Below are 17,482 nucleotides of genomic sequence, written 5' to 3'. Positions count from 1 at the left end.
CTGTGTTGCAATTTGGCCAGTTGCTTTGACAGTTGCTGTTAATGTTATTCAAACTGCATTTTGCTTTGGAAAAATTTTGGAGAGTTGAATTGTTTTGGCACAATTAACACAATTCACAGTAAGACCTTTTTTGAACATAAGTTTTTTTTTTTTTTTTTTTTTAATGATGGTTCCTGTGATTGGGGAAAAATGCTTTTTAAGATATGCAGATACTCAAAATATTGAGTTGTGTCATATGGCTGAAGTATGTTGATGTTTTAGTTTTCTCTGCTACTTCATGATCCAGACCTCCGTTATCTCACCTTCTCTGTGTCACATAGTATGTCAATAAGACTTGGGTTTCTTTTTCTGCTCAGACATCCACAGGAAGTCAGCCTCCCACACACATATTCTGTTCTTTGAGCTCTTGACAAACAAATGCCTGTAGTCGCGTCTATTTCTTGCCACTCGGCGAAGCCCCGAATTATACTGCTGTGCAGTCCTGTATTTTGTGGCCATTTTCATGGAATCTTTTTTGGAGATCTATGCGAGATGGGTCGTTATTGCGCTCCGTTATAGTGTTTTGAGGGTGCGCAGATATGTGAAGCTTTTCTCAAAAGCTCAAATAGTTTGTGCCAGAACTTCACCGCAATGTTTGTCTACCATAATAAAAATTTTTGGGGGTTATTGTGCATTTTCATGCATCACCGTGGCATTTTAACAATGGATGGAATTTTGTTTTCCATTTATATTTTATCTGTTTTAAAATATAATTGCCGGTAGATGGCATATAATACATCATAGACGCACTCCCAAAATATTCTGTTCACTTCTAAAGAAAGTAAGAAACATGGTATTTTAATGAATGAGACTCTCCCAGACTGCTCAGCAAAACTCTTGGCAAAAACAAAGTGATATTTTAATTCAGCAGGGATGCATTAAATTGATCAAAAATGAGACATTTATGTTACAAAAGATTGTTTTGAACTTTCCATTCATCAAAGAATCCTGAAAAAATATATATCATGGTTTCTGCTGTGAACATTGATGATAATTAGAAATGTTTCTTGAGCAGCAAATCAGCATATTAGATTGATTTCTGAAGGATCATGTGACACTGAAGACTATATCACAGGAATAAATTCCATTTGAAAATATATTACAATACAAAACTGTTATTTGAAACTGGGATCTTACTGTTTTTACTGTATTTTTTATTAAATAAATGCAGCCTTGGTGAGCAAAAGAGACTTCTTCCTAAAACATTACTGTAAATCTTATGGCCTACAAACTTTTGAATTCTAGTTTATACTAGCAATATTAGCGATAATATCTGAATCTTGACGATGATGTAAATTTAGAAAATATTGTGAATATCGAATATTTCAAATTCAAGCATACTTTTCCAAAAGGACATGCCAAACATCCAAAGAATGGAACATGTTCTAGCGGATTGCTCTACACTCCTCTACTATGAAGGCTTTCATGAGAGCGGTTGCCAGATGACAAGAGTTTTAACCCTGAATTTTGTGTTAGTTGTCGGTAGACTATGGCTCTGTGTAGTAACTGCTGCTCCACCTGAACCAGTGTTGCCAAGTCTGTGGTTGTTTTTCATGTTCACGGTTTGAAGCGACAATACCAAAAACGTCATATTTAGCCCCTAAAATGCGAATTTTACCAAGGCAACCCTGCCAAAAAATTGGAGAACCTCCTGGAAACACGATTGGACTAGTTTTGAGAAGCAACTGGGCAGGATTTGTTGTGATAACCTGGCAACCCTGATCTGAACGCACATGCTGGAGATATTCTTCTTATTACAGGAGCGTCTTTACTGATGAGATGCGCATGAAAATCGCATACGATTTTTTTTGCACAGCCCTACTGAATGGCCTACATATGTGCAATATTTAAAACAAGCCCTCACTAAAGCCCCTTTCACACTGCAAGTCGGACCCGGCATATTGCCGAAACAATGCCGGGTCGCCTTCTGTGTGAAAGCAACCACGTCCCGGGATTGATTCCGGCATTGAACCCAGGTCAGGGACCTAGTAACATTGCCGGGTTCAACATGGGACGAGCGCTGTGTGAACAAAAGCCAGATCTAATGCCGTGTCGAAGTGATGACGCACGTTATCACGCGACTCTTTAACTGGCTGTTTTGAAGGAAGATCAACGTTCGCTATGGAAAAAATATGTGCAAACTGTAATGAAGCAGAGATAAGTTAGTTCCTCACTTTCCGCGCTGACGGCGAGATCGTTTGCTTGCTTCAGTGAAAGTATAACGTGCCTAACGTTTTCGACTCGTACATTACACATCACGCCCTGATGTCACGTGTCATTATGGGATCTTTTACGGGTTGTGTGTGAAAGCACGCACATATCCTGGGTAATCACTGGCAGTGTGAAAGTGCAAAATCTAGCGACCCGGGAACAATTGCCAGAACACTTTTCCCGTGTATTTGCCGGAATGGCAGTGTGAAAGGGGCTTAACTGAGTTTGATGCCACAGTTATGTTAGAATGCATCTCATTCTTGTTTCTCTGGCGGTGCATCGGTCTCGTTATGAGGCGCGCGGTCCGAAGCGCTGTATGACTGATGCATCGGTTCAGTTCAACTTTACTCCAAATATATAAACTTACCCGTTTTGAATACTTTATATTTAACGTGTTCGTTTATGTCCATTATTAGTGTTAAACTGCTGAACTTTAAATAAAATCTACTATTGATTTTCACCGTAGACTGATTTTGCAGAACATTTAAACTGATAACTTCCGTGCGCAGATTAGGCAAATTTGTCCCTGGATGCATGATATGACAGTTGCGTCCGACTATATATGAACTAGCTGTTTTAAAAACAGTATTTTTATATTTAACTTTAGTTTATCAGTAAGTTTGAAAGTATATATTTTTTGATTATTAGTGATTCCATAGGCTCTCTCTCACACACCTGCACGGTTTAAAACACCAAATAGTTCTGCTATGACAAGAACAAAGAGTCTCTCCCTTACCCCATTCATGCACGATAATATCGTTTATCATCGATCTCACGGGCTGACGATATGACTATTTGAAAAATGACCATATCGCCCAACACTAGATTATACTAGTCTTTATTTTACACTGACAAGTCCTAAATGAATTAGAAATTATCTGTTGTACCCAGCGTTTATGTGTGCTATGTTTACACATGTATTGAAATGTATTGCTCCAAATTGGCCACTTATTTCAGTTTAGAAAGCTAGATGTAGTTTGAAACACTTGATTGTTCATGTTTGGGTTGAAGCCCAGTTGACCTCGACAGCTCTCAAGTGCTAGATCATATTACACATTCCCAAAGATCTGATGCTCTGAGCTTGATTCGATTAAAGTTACAACATTAGCTATTCATAGCATAGTTTCTTCTTTAGCTCTGTTAGAGCATCACATGGCTTCACCGTTGCTCTTTTTTCCAAATCGTGGCATTTATTTACGCTTTAATTAGGTTTACAAGTTCTTATGCTATCTTTCCCCAGACATGGGTCCACACTGTCTGCAGCTTTCTTTACACATTTTTAATTTGTCTGTCTAACGAGGAGCAACTGAACGTGACATGTAGATCTTCACGTCCAGCAGACTGCCGTGTATGTGGCAAACCTCGTGTATTTTCAGACATCCTGTGGCCGCTGGACTCCTCTGTGTGTTATTCTGTTGCTCCTCGGCGCTCCCGAGCAGGATGCTAAAATTATAGCTGCAATGAGCAAATAAATGTTTACTAGCTTCATTTTAAAAAATGCATACAAAGGACTAAAGGGTTTTGCTGGAGCTTGAAAGCCAACGAGCTTGAAGTGCTCCTTCTGTGGAGTAACAGCTGTTTGCGTACAGATACGATTGCACAAGTTATTGGCGATTATATAGCATGCTTTATCAGTCGCTTCAAGCGTATTCATAAACACAAAGAGCTTCCAAGTCTGTGTTGGCCCTTTGAGTGGACAGACTCCATATTGTTTTGCAATATTTTGGTTGAGTCGTGTTGCGCTCAAGATTTGCTTATAGCTTTAAAGACTTCACTTTTTCAGTTTAGTTGTTTTAGTTCTTATTTAGATTGTTTTCATCTATCAAAACATTAGTCCGCCCCTTACTAAGATTTTTGATGGTCTTAAAAAAAAAAAAAAAAAAAAAAACCTTAAGCTCAGGGTTGTTTTTTGTGGATTTTCCCATCCGTGGGATCATCATCATCATTATAATCATCATTCAGTTCTTTATCATTTCATTGCGAAACTGAATGAAGGGGTTTTTTTCCACACGCTAAGGCTTTTTTGATTACAATAGTTCCTTGGAAGGAGACTGATGGATCAATTTAAAAATTCCCTTTTCCTTTCTTAATACACTTTGCAAAGAATGTCATGTTTCTTCTCTTTCATCAAAAAAAAAAAAAAAATTTATCTGCTTTTGAAATGGCTTTACGTAAATGACATTAAGGTAAAAACTGTAATGCTGTGGAATATTATTGCAATTTAAAATACGTTTTCTTTGAATATATTTAAAAATGTAATTTCTTTTTACGATGCAAAGCTGAATTTTCAGCATCATTACTCCAGGCTTCAGTGTCACATGGTCTTTCAGAAATCAGTCTAATATGCTGATTACTTATTATCAATGCTGGAAATACTGAATATTCTTTTGTGGAAACTGGTGCTTTTTTATAATTCTTTTATTAATAGAAAGTTCAAAAGAACAGCATTTATGAACGATATAAATCTTGAGTGGCTTGAGTGGAGTTCTTGTGGTTTTGGCATCATTTCCATGGCAACAGGCAGACATGCCAAAGCACAGCTAATGCGAGTGAAAGCTAACAGCATCTGTTTCCTCTGAGAGATGCTAACTTGCACCCAGGCTATCTTTATAAGTGTGCCTCTGTGTTTCTCGCTGTTTTGCCCTCCGTGTTTTCATCGAGAAACCCTCGAACAAGAGTGTCTTTGTGGAATTGCCTCCAATCTATTTTTACCTCACCAATCTACTTGGCTTTCAACCACTGCTCTGATTCAATTAGATTTCAGGTTTTAAAGTCAGTGTGTTTTTGTTCTTTAGCTGTTTCACGTGTGATCTTTGAGGGTAAAGTCATCAGGTGATGCTGTAAAAAATGGCTTTTCTTTGCAAAGGGCAGTTTTTTGCACCTGAGGCTGACATATTGAGCTGAAGAGACTCATACTTCACTTTGATTGGACACCTGGAGGTATGAGTACTGTGCCTCATTTCTTTGGCACGGTTGTTTCATTTAGCATTTTAAGGTGTTTTTTTTTATTTATTTTATTTTTTTCTCCTTCCCATTTCTTTTCTACTTGTATTGAAACATACAAGTGTTAATGGAATACTAAAATGCAGTAGTTGATGCAAATTGGAACAGAATTGGAGAAATTTAGTGTTACATCACTTGCTCACCAATGGATCCTGAATGGGTGCCATCAGAATGAGAGTCCAAACAGCTGATGAAAACATCACAATAATCCACACCACTCCAGTCCATCATTTAACATATCTTTTGTTAAAAGCTGCATGTTTGTAAAAAGTGAAAACCGTTCAAAACATCTTTAATCAAACACGTGGGTGGATTTTGATGTGAGCGTTATTATGGATTATACAACAGTTTACCGTTAAAACATCTTGGACGTGTCTCTTACAAACATGCAGCTTTTCAGTTCTCCAGATGTTAACTGATGGACTGGCGTGGTGTGAATTACTTGTGGATTATTGTTATGATTTTATCAGCTGTTTGGACTCTCATTCTGACGGCACCCATTCACTGCAGAGGATCCATTGTTGAACAAGTAATGAGTCTTGTTTGTTTCCTCTTTACTCCGCCATGTATTTTTTACTGCATGAGAACATGGTGTGTAGTGTGAGAGAGGCATAGATTGTTGGACAGGGTCAATTAGAGTGGCAGAAAAATGGTCATGATCAACTCAATTTTGGCAGTTTGGTGTAAGAACTTGACTGCTGATGCTACAGAAGTTTAAGATGTGGCCCCTTTAAATCCCCAAACTTGATGTCTCTTCTGTTTTTCTCTACAGTGAGCTCAGTGTGTGCCACTTCAGGAATGCTGAAGGGAATGACTGGCTCGCTGCTAGCTGCCGACTGATCGCCTCGTGCTTTAAAATCCTCAACCTTACAGCCTCAATTATACTTTCCGATGTTTGTCTTTGAAGCCTGTCTACCTTGCAGGAAACTGGCCTGTTATTGATGATTATGCACACAGGCTCTCTAGTAGGGCTGTTTCGAATGCCATTTTTTGAGCTTCGAAGCTTAGGTGGCAATCAATATCGAATATTCGAAGCTTCGGTGGGTGGGGCTAAATATATAATAATAGTGTCGGTTTGCATTTGTATCATCTTTCACGACTTCACGTTTCACTCTTCGGCATCGTAAATGTGTTGCGGCAGACCCAGTGGAGTGCAGTGTTGCATTTGGTGCAATATGATCAGGTGGCACACATTCTTTAAATATTAATAAACATTTAATAATCTTTTAAATAGAACAGTTTCCGGTACGCATTACACGGGCAGGTTTATGCTCCGAAAACGGACAGTGCACAAGTGATACAAAACACAAAGTCTGTTGAGAGCAAGAACTTTAATAAGGTATTAATAACGAACATTTCTTTAAAACAAATGAATCCCAAAACAGAAATTAAATTAGTAACACACAGTGATTTCAACGAACTGTAATAAATAAAGAACACGGTAGCATGCTTATAAACAGTTGAATAAGAATAAATGAATTGTTTTTAAAATGACACAAAATGTAATATCTATTACAATTAGTTTTATTCTATATAAGGGATTTATTTTGTCTTATTCTGACTTTTTGTTAATTTAAATCTTTAAAATGCGCGATGCTTTTATTGAAAGCATGTTGCGGTGTTTTTTTTAATTTATTATTATTAGCCTGCAGTTCGTTGAACTACATTCATTTATTATTCGTAAATGTAATAATTACTGACACCGTAACGGGTTGGCTATTTAAATTTAAAGTAATTGTAATAAATTTTATTCACTCCCTTATATAGAATAAACTGTAATAGGTTAAATAGAACAAGGTAATGTTAGCCTAGCTAGACAGCTCACATTTCAATGACAAAAATATTTAGGCTCTTTCAAACACTTATATAAATCGCAACCCAGTGGTTGGAAACTATTGTGAAACTACCTATACTCGTTTCATGTTGTGTGCGAGGAAGATGAGTTTGTCCACATTTTCTGGTAAAAGGGAACTTCGGGTCTTGTTGACGATGTAGCCAGCTTTTGAGAAAATGCGCTCTGATGGAGTTGAAGTGGCCGGAACGCAAAGAAGGTGTTTGGCTGCAAATGCCAGTTTAGGGTAGCGGTCACTGTTTTGCTTCCACCATGCCAGTGGGCCCGACTGTAATTTAGTAGCATCTCTCAAATACTGCTCCATCTCTGTCTTTGCGCTGTCTCCGCGTTCTTCTTCCTCTTCGTCATCAGCCTGCATCAGCATTGAAATCTCCTGCTGTTTTTTTTTGGCGGGTGGTGGTGGCGCATCCGTCTCCTCTTCTCCGTGGCTTGCTGACAGCTCTTCTCCCTTGCGAACGATCTGTTGCTGATGCAGATGTTCAGCTAGTCTGACAACCTAAACAAATAGCATTTTCTTAGTCTAATCTATGCGTAGCGCACACAATAATCTTAGTGGCATAATCACAATACATTTTAATTATTTACTATTATATAGTAGTAATAAAAATATAAGTCTAACCTCAATGTATACCAGGTCCTTCTTCTCATCCTCAAGGAATTTAAGGTGCTTAAATCTCACGTCTAGTGCTGAAGAAAGGAGATAGATGCTGGTGGGTTCCAAATTTAACAGTTCCCATCTGCTGTCGATCTCCTTGACAAGGGTATTCTTCATTTCTCTGATGGCAGGGCTGTCATCCTCTTCTGGTGACAGGTGGCGTTTCTTCAGGTTAAAGAGCATTGGCACTGTTGCCGACAACGACAAGTTTGCCTCCTGTGATAGTAGTTCTGTGAGTGTGAGCAGGGGCCCAAGTAATTCTGATGTCTCTTGTGCCAGTTTCCACTGGTCTCCTGTCAAGTCAAGGGTGCGATTTCCTTTCTTAGTGATGCTGGGATCTGACAAAACAGCTGTCACTGGCCATCGCTGCTCCACCAGTCGGTTAAGCATTTCATACGTAGAGTTCCAACGAGTAGCAACATCTTGAATGAGTTTGTGTTGTACAACGTTCTGCTGCGTTTGTTTCTCTTTCAAAGCAGCTGTAGCCTTGGCACTTTTTTTGAAGTGCCCTACGAGATTCCTGGCAGCTGAAACTGTGCGACGGATTCGGTCCAGTTTCAGAGCTTCATTTATGCATAGTTGCAGCGTGTGTCCTGAGCAGCAGACCCCTTGAACGGTTCCCCATTTCTCCGGTTCTTTATTCAGCGTCTCGGTGCACAGCTTCATATTGCTGGCATTGTCGTGAACAACGGCTATTCGCTTGTAATTTGGAATTGCGAATGCATCTGCCGCGTCTCCAAGCTGTTGTGCAATGTTGACTCCTGTATGGCTTGACTCAAATGCTTTGGTTTCCAAAACGAAGGCAGAGAGTTCCCACTCCTGAGTTATAAAGTGACAGGTGACAGCCATATACGCCTCCATACTCACGGAAGTCCAGATGTCCGTTGTGAAACTTAAGGCCGTAGCTTTTTCAACGAGAGCATAAATTTGGCCTCGCAGATCGCTGTATTTAAGAGACAGGGTGTTTGAAATACTGGAACGGTTTGGGACAGTGTAGTCTGGCTCCATTATCTTCATTAATTTTCTGAAGCCTTCGCCTTCAACTACATTAACGGGCCTCATATCCATAGCGACAAACTCCACTATGGCATCTGTTATCTCTCTCTTTCTTTTCTCTGTTAACGGTTTTCGGAATTGCAGGATCTGCTGTGAAGTTTTGGGTTTTGTTGAGCATGTTGATGGCTGCGATACCTGTGGATGTACCTATAAACAAATTATTATTAGCCTGTGCTGCTGTATGTTTTTAAATAGTGTCGTATTTGCAATTAGCCTATTTATCATAGCAAATTAAGCGCATAAAAGCAGTTTTTTTTTTTGTTTGTTTTTTTTTTGCCGCGTGCTACTTACAGAACTCAGGTGATTTTTCAAACTTGTGGTGCTGTTGTGGTAGGCCAGTTTCAAATCGCATATTTGACACACTGCCTTTGTCTTGTCATCCTCACTTAATTTAAAGTGCTCCCAAACAGCTGAGGTCTTGGGCATTTTGTACCTATTCAGTATGAGATGAAATAAATCACTACGTTCGCCAACGGGCGGTTCAAGCATGAGTGAGAATGAGTCCGCGACGGAAGTCACGTGTTGAAAAAAAAAAAAAAGAATATTCGAATCTCAAAACTGAAAATCGAATGCCACCCCACCGAACGAATATTCGAATATTCGATTATTCTAGTACAGCCCTACTCTCTAGATTTAACCTTTTCGCACGTAAGTTCTAAAATAGTCAGACCAGCAGTCTGGCGTGAGTTTTTTTCTGCGACCGTTATTTTGCAATCAGTCGCGTTCTAATTTCCATGGAGACGCATGAACCTTGTCATGTGACATTTCAGTCAAAATGGCGCGCACACAATGGATAACCGTCTGCAGGTGAGTAACGTTAGCTTGGATATTTCGCTTTATTTAATTTTTTTATTCAAAACCTCTCAAATAATTTGTTAGCGTGTACCGACTATGGTTGAAATGGTTCTGTTTGCTGCCCCCCCCCTCCCTCCACTGCTGTGAACTTCGCTTGCACATGGTACTTTGCATCTCCCCCAGAAACGCCGCGTGACAATTGTTGCATCTCCCCCAGAAACGCCGCGTGACAATCGGTGCATCTCCCCCAGAAACGCCGCGTGACAATCGGTGCATCTCCCCCAGAACAGCCGCGTGACAATCGGTGCATCTCCCCCAGAAATGCCGCGTGACAATCGGTGAGTATTAGTATTTAGTTGTTAATTTTATTCTGAAGCATCTAGAATTATTTACAAGCATGCAATAAATATGAATAAAGATTTTATGTCATAAAAATTATCTTGTAAAACGGACTGCTCAAAAATGTGGTCGTTCACGTCATTACGATTTGTTTGTCTATTTTGCATAAGTTATTGCAAAAATGTTCCATAATCCGTGCATTCAGGGGGTAAAGTCAGGGTTCAGTTGAATTGATACGTTATACATAACGTGAATATAACAAAGCACATATTTGACGTTAAATCAATTTTCTTGTTTGTTTTAGTATATTGCTCACCGAGTTTTATATCTCTCAATTGCAAAGCAAATCAAAAGATGCCATGTTAAAGCAGAGTAAAGCTACATGGCATGACATTGTTAAATGATATTTTCCTAGCCTACAAAACATTTGAGTAAGCTAATAAGTGAAGTGTGACCATATAGTCTATACAATTATTATATTAATATATGTTCACACACATTTTTTTTTTGTTGTTGTTTAAAGCGCTATATAAATAAAGGTGACACCTCACTTATCAGCTTGCTCAAATGTTTGTATAGGGAAATATAATTTGATGATGTCATACCATGTAGATTTCATACCATGTAGTGAGAGATATGTATAGCATATGCACAGCTGCACTACTTCCTGAACTTCAGCTAGCTCCTTTGTTTTCTGTCTGCCATTATTGGACAAACTGATTAATCCAGGTGTGCCTGACCTAAGGAATCACAGCAACAATAATCCGACAAACCTGGATTAATCAGTTTGTCCAATAATGACAGACCGGAAACAAAGGAGCTGGCTGAAGTTCAGGAAGTAGTGCAGCTGTGCATATAGCCCAAAAAGAATGTATGTTTTGGGCTTCATGTATGTTTTATTAAAATGTAAGGTAAATGTTTAATACAAACTATTATACAAAAACGTTTATTATTACTATTACAAAACAGAAAACAAATATATTTACAATGACTAACAATTAAAATAGTATCATAAACAAACACAAAATCTGTAAATATACTCTGACTTTTGGTAAATGTTTTTGTTTAAAACAAACTATATTATACATACTGGTACCTTTTATATTTAATAATATTAATTACAATAAATTATAAAGTATCATCATAAATTCATTAATATAGGCTACTCTGACTTTTTACAGGCTTAATAATGCTTCATGAAAACCAGTCATCATATCAGCTTTGTAAACAAATATAAAAACAAATATATGTACAATAAATATTAAACAAAAAACTATAAATATACTGACTTTTAATAAATGGTTTTGTTTAAAGCAAACTATTATACACAATAATATGATTACAATAAATAATAATTAACAATGTATCATCATGAATTAATATACTCGGACTTTTTACAGGCTTAATAATGCTTCAGTGTGTGGTACTCCTCAAAACACGGGACAGCACACAAGGGAGTGTTGCATGGCACACACATGTGCTTGGTGAGGCGCCTCTGCTTGCCCTTGCGTGTGCTGGAGAGGCAGACCTTGCAGTGCCGCCTGGTCTTGCTGCCCTGGGAAGTGGTCTGAGGGACTTCAGATGGGAAATGCCTGGCTGTAAGGCGCAGAGGAGTGTCCAAGGCAGGACGCCCGCCTTTGGTTGGACCTCGCAATGTGCTGTACTCCTCCAGCAGCCCTCTCATCAGGTTGGTCCTGAATTGTAAGGAGGTGATTTCCTTTCCTACTCATAGTAGAGCACATCAATAGGAAGTGAGGAGAAAATAATAGTATGTGACCGTGTGGTCTGTTTATTATTGTGAATTTGTTAACACTTTAAATTACATTAATTAAAAATGTTAGCACTTTTTATCTTGTTTATATTTATTTGTATCCATTTCTCACCAGTAATTTGCCGGTAGACGATGTGGCTGTTGAGTAAAACTGTGTCGAGTACATGAAAAAATACTTTCTTGTACCACTTGGTAGACTTTCTGGTGCATTCATGAAAACCAGTCATCATATCAGCTTTGTCCACTGCACCCATCTTTTTGTTGTACTCCAGCACACAGACTGGCTTCATCATTGGTTGCCCAGTGAGGTGATCCAGCTTGCCTGTGGCTGCCATACCAGTTGGATGGACTGTGGTAAGGACATGAACATCCCTCTTGTCATGCCATTTTACTGCCAACTGTGACCCATTCTCTTCGAATTCCACCTCACCTTTTTTCATCTTGCAGGTGAACTTTGGCATCCCTTTTCTGTTTCCGCGCACAGTCCCACAAGCTCCAGTGCCAAGTGACAAGAGGTGCTGGAAAAGTGTGGGACTACTGTACCAGTTGTCAACATATAGAACATGACATTTGCTTACGTAAGGTGCTAAGAGTGTCATCACAACGGACCCAGAAATCCCAAGTCCTGGGTAATGTTGGATGTCAGTGGAGGATCCGGTGTAAATGATCATGTCCTCCACATAACCAGTTAGCACATCACACAAAACAAAAAACTTGATCCCAAATCTGTGCCGTTTGGATGGAATGAACTGACGAAATGCCAGCCTGCCTTTCCACTTCATCAGAGACTCATCCACACACAGATCCCTGTATGGCACAAAAATGCGACGAAAAGAGGAGGTGAGCGCAGTGAATATGTGTCTAATTTTTTTCAGCGGGTCATTGGAAACTGCTGTCGCATTGTTTGCAAAGTGAAGACAGCGGAGGAGCAGAAGGAAGCGATCCTGTGAGAACAAAGACCCAAAAAATGGGGTCAAGAGCATGGGGTCTGTGCTCCAGTAATCACGAAGTGATGGTTTTTTGATCACACCCATTAAGAGAACTGACACTAAAAATGTGTACATTTCAGGGATATTTGTTGGAACCCATTTAACCAGCTTCCCTTTCATTTCCTTCTCTTGCAAGTCAGAGGCATAGCGGTTTGTTTCCTCCACAATTTCTCCCATGACATCTTCCGTTAGAAACAATTTAAAACAATTTACCTCACTGGGTGATTCTGGTGGATTTTGCACACCACAGTGCTGGTTGTTAAAATTGCCTGGGCCAGGAGGATAAAAAAGGTTGGTTGCCTTCCACAACGAGTTTAACGTTATCTCTTCTGCCTCATTAGGAACTGGTGTCATCTCTTCATCTTCAAAGTTGTCCAGAGCTTCAAGATTTGGGGGAAGATCCTCATCACTGTCACTCTCTGCCTCGCTGTCAAAAATCTCCTCATCAGAATTAAAAAAAATGTCCTCAATTTCCTCATTTGTCAGTTTTCTTCTTTTAAATGTATTATCTGTCATTTTCTCTTATGTTGGTGAGCTGGATTAAAGTTGTGTCTTTAAATTACAACAAAGGCGATTGTGAGGTAACGGTGACGTCAGCTTTACTTCAGTTATCAGCGGGAAAAAAAGACTGCAATCCATGACAGTTAAAATATTTTTATTTTTTATACAAAATATTTACAAACTTGTAGTTATTAACATCGTTAAATATATTTAAGTTAACTCCTAATGTGGTATTAATACTTGGTGAAAAAAAACATCATGTTTGTTGATCGGTAAGTTATCACGTGACGGGCTATTGGCGCCGCCATTATTTGTTTACAACGCTGATGGAGAGTTGGACTTAGAGCCTGCTGGATTTACAACATGCAAGATCATCCATGTTTCCCGGAATAAATGACTGTAACCCCCGCTTCACTGCATCTCACGCGACGCTCCTGCTTGACGCTCACACGCTGCTCCTGGAGTGAATGCACTCATTGATTAACATGCACGCACGTCTGAAAAAATACCCGCTGTTCACGCGTTGCTGACACTTGCGGTGTGAAACAGCTGTTATCTACAAGGTATGTGTTTGACTTGAATAAATATTAATATTACATGTTTAAAATGTTCTTTTACTGTTATAAATATGAGTGTGCAATAACAACCTGTATTTCTGTTATTGTGTAGTGTAATTTAAAGTGAATGAAACATAAAATAAACATTAAAATACACTGAACAGTTGTGATAATAATTGTAGCTGAGCACGTCTGTCTCTGGCTCAGTGCCAGTCAAAGCGGGAAAGCAGTGAAAGCTAAAGTTTGAAATTTTGAATTTAGCAGTTGATCACGTGATTTACTGAACGTTCTAATCACACCGGTGTGATCGTACGCTCCAGGGACCAGCCAAGACTGATCACACCGGTGTGATCGTACGTGTCAAAGGGTTAAACACGACTTGGCATTGGCATGAAGCCTTCTTTCTCCAAGCTATAGTACATGATTAAGTAGAAATGGTTCATGTAGCTTCAGACATTAGAAAGTTCTTGTGCAATACAGCCATTTTGAGTTTGTAGGAGAGTTTGGTAAGATATGTTGTGATAAAATTTTGTACATTTTAAACGGTTAATAGTTGACCGTTCCCTAAAAACCCTCTTTAAAAGAGGAATCGACGGTAATTTCGTTGACAGGTGGCCACAGTGAAGATTGTGTCAATGATATACTATGTTTGCTGATTTGGTCTTCTTCCTGTTTTTTCTTTTTTTTTTTTCTTTTTAATTGTTGTGCAGCGACGTGCAAAACTACTGGAATATTTATTTATTTTAAAAGTCTGTTCTGGTCATTTCTTTTTATTTAGTTATTTACTTAGGATATTAAATGTTATGATTAAATATTTATTTTTTAATGATAGTATTTTTTAATTTTTAGAATATATTTAATATTTTGTTAAAATACAGAATTTATTATACTATTTTAATAAATCAAAATATATATTTAACATTTATTTGTCAAAATATTTATTTTTATTCATTAAAAAATTATACATTTTGCTTTATTGAAAAATGAATATTTAAGGATCAGAATGTTTTTTTTTTTTTGTATTTATCAATTCTTATACATTTTATGAATCAAGGAAGGCTTATTTCTGAAACCAAGGTCCCAACTGTTTTTTTTTTTTTAAGATCTAAGAAGTCAATGTTTGTAAAGTCCTCGTTCAGATTCTCATTTGCTCATAGTGAGAGCAATTACACTGTCTTCAGATATCAGTAGCAAGAGATAACGCTTCATTGGCAGTCTCTTTGTGTGCCCTGGCTTCTATGGGTGGTTTGTTGGCCATGTTCACAGCCGTTTGTTGCCGTTTGACACTTTCCTTTAGAGGAAGTCTGTAAGCATGCCATTTGAACCTCTCATTTTCACCAGCAGGCTTATTAAGAGCTTTGCTGCTCTCTCCAAAGGCAATCCAGCGGCTACCTTTTCCTGTATGGGCTGTTTTTTTCCCCTTTGGCATGATCGCTTTTTCACTTTTTTTTTTTGTCTTGGTTTGTCCAGTCCGAGGCAGACTAAACTCTACCTTTTTTTTTTTAAATGCACAATCTGTGATGCAGATTTGCTGAACTTCTCTCCCGCCCGAAGAGCTTTTGACCAATGCCGTGAGATACTACCAGAGTAATTAAACGAGTCTCCGCATTCACTTGAAGAATTTCAGACCACTTAAAACTCACAATAGGGACTCTGGAGGTCCATTAATATTTGATTGCACTCAAAGCTGCTGTTTTTCTTTTCAAAGGGGATCATTAAATGAGATAAAAGAGCCGTTGATCAACGTGTCAACAGTATTTTTATGAAATAGAAAAGGATGCTGCTACCTCTGTTTTTGGTTTGAAATGACTATTTCATCATAAACTTCAAGCATAATCACATCTCCTCCACGCTAGTCTGAGGACTCGCACAGGTTCTTGTTTTTAATAGTTGACTAGTTGGTGGTAAGTGTGTACCTCAGGCCTAAAAAAAAAAAAAGTTTGGTTCCGGTTGGTTGTCAGTTGAGGTCATTGGTCGGTAGGGATTTATTTTTTTTAATTAATTTTTTTTTTCTCCAGTGGCAGTTTTACACACACACACACGCGCGCTGATTTTAAATGTGTGTACCGGTACTTTTACGACAGTGATTCTGTATTCCCGTTTAAAGTCTGTTGTTGCCATAGACACGCAAAACGCACACACACACACACAAAAAGCCTTCGCGGGAGTTTGACAGGCGATCTCATAGTAGATTAACATGGAGGATTTGAACTTGAAAAACGGAGTGTACAGACATCTTTTTGTAGTCAAACAACATTCTTTGTTATGTTCATTTATGTGGTTTATTTGATTTTGATGCTATAAATTAACTAGAAGCAAGAGACGATCAGTTAGTTTTAACTGATGATCTAACTTACAGCGATCTGTTCGACACATTCAAGAGCCACAAAACGGTATTTATTGTTTACATTTCTTTAAAAAATGACCACATTTGAAAGGTGAAATAACCAAATGAGACTTTGTTTCATATTAAAAGTAAGCTGGTAATGTTAATGTCCTGTCTGTCAGCATGTTGTCAGTGCCCTCTCTGTTCCGCGATATATTGTTGACTCCCCCCGTGTTTCTCTTAATGTTACGATTTCCAAACCTTAAGTTATAGCTCACTTTAGGAATTGATAGTTAAAGGGTTTTGATGCAATACTTAATGGTTTTTAACGGATTACTTAAGTGTAAAACAGCATTTAAAGGAAACTGTAATTTAATTAACGATGTGTGAAAGACCGTTCTTCCCCAGTCTCATAAAATAAATTTGGGTCGCACATAAATTGACAGGGTCGGTCGGAAACCGGAACCAAACAATTTTTTTTTTAGGCCTCATACAAATGACTCACACAGCGGCCTTCGCAATGTTTTGGCAGCTCGAATACTGTGCTAAAGGCCATTGTGAGCAGAAAGAACGTCCTTGCATTCGAGATGACTCTAGTGAGGTACAAAAGCACGCCAATCTCCAGATCCATGCTGCTTGTATTGTCCTAAATTGTGCAAGAAGAGTCATGTCACACTCTATTATAGTTTCTCTACAGCTTTTGGGTGCATTTTGATTGGTTTCAGAGCTTTTTGGCCTGTTTATGAACACTGTAAATTAACTCCAAACATGTCCTGTCGGCAAAACCAGGGTGTTTCAATAATCATTTCACTCATGTTGCGTAACTAAATGTTTTTGGTCATTACAGTGACAAAGCAAATGTCATACAGCCACACTGGGATGCAGCTTGTTGACATACAAATACAGCGCAACTGAAGTCACACTATTAGGCCCAAATGTGGGGATTTATTTGGAGCTTTGTGTATCTATTGCATATTTATACATTTAGTTTAGAGTTGTTCCGATTGCGATACTAGTATCGGAAATATCACCAATACCACAATAAATTCTGGCATCGAGTACATGAACCCATATACCGATACCATTTTCTTAAACAAGACCTAGTTATGACCGGTAGCTTTGCCTAACCGCTCCACGGTTCTTCTTCGCTGCTCAGAATGCATTGCAAACACAGGAAGTTGTGCTGTGTTGCCACAAGCAACCCCTGTTTAGAGCAGCGAAGAAGAAATGAAAACGCATTAGCAGTATGTCCGCTGTTTAGCAGTATTTCAGACTGGACCAACCAGACAGTAAAACGGCAACTAGGGATGCCACAAGTACTGGCACTTCACTACCAAGTCGGTGCTGAAAATGTAAAAATGTGATGATACCAGCGTCTCAGTAGTACC

At 38.6% G+C, this 17,482-nt stretch overlaps 2 protein-coding genes across 2 annotated transcripts in view; one reads left to right on the top strand and one right to left on the bottom strand.

Moving 5' to 3' along the window:
• LOC132118057 (chondroitin sulfate synthase 1-like) overlaps nucleotides 1-17,482 on the top strand; it is a 75,334-nt gene that overhangs the window by 9,327 nt on the left and 48,525 nt on the right. The gene's annotated exons all lie outside the window — the stretch shown is intronic.
• Nucleotides 6,895-8,300, bottom strand: LOC132113960 (zinc finger BED domain-containing protein 4-like). Its single transcript, XM_059522056.1, has 2 exons — nucleotides 7,725-8,300; nucleotides 6,895-7,601 (listed from the first exon to the last, which is right to left on the bottom strand). Exons 1-2 carry the CDS (start codon nucleotides 8,148-8,150, stop codon nucleotides 7,161-7,163), a joined length of 867 nt encoding a protein of 288 aa, XP_059378039.1. The 5' UTR covers nucleotides 8,151-8,300; the 3' UTR covers nucleotides 6,895-7,160.

This window comes from Carassius carassius, chromosome 3 (genome assembly GCF_963082965.1).
Source record: "Carassius carassius chromosome 3, fCarCar2.1, whole genome shotgun sequence".
Classification (NCBI taxonomy): domain Eukaryota; kingdom Metazoa; phylum Chordata; class Actinopteri; order Cypriniformes; family Cyprinidae; genus Carassius; species Carassius carassius.
Note: the sequence above shows the minus strand (reverse complement) of the source record. Positions and strands in the feature narration are given on the sequence as shown.

What these genes read in the sequence shown, in the direction of transcription:
- LOC132113960 (XM_059522056.1), bottom strand. Translation starts at nt 8,150, where the DNA reads ATGCTTAACCGACTGGTGGAGCAGCGATGGCCAGTGACAGCTGTTTTG. An exon ending in AGGACCTGGTATACATTGAG is followed by an intron (nt 7,602 to 7,724) that starts GTTAGACTTATA and finishes CTATTTGTTTAG; the next exon opens with GTTGTCAGACTAGCTGAACA.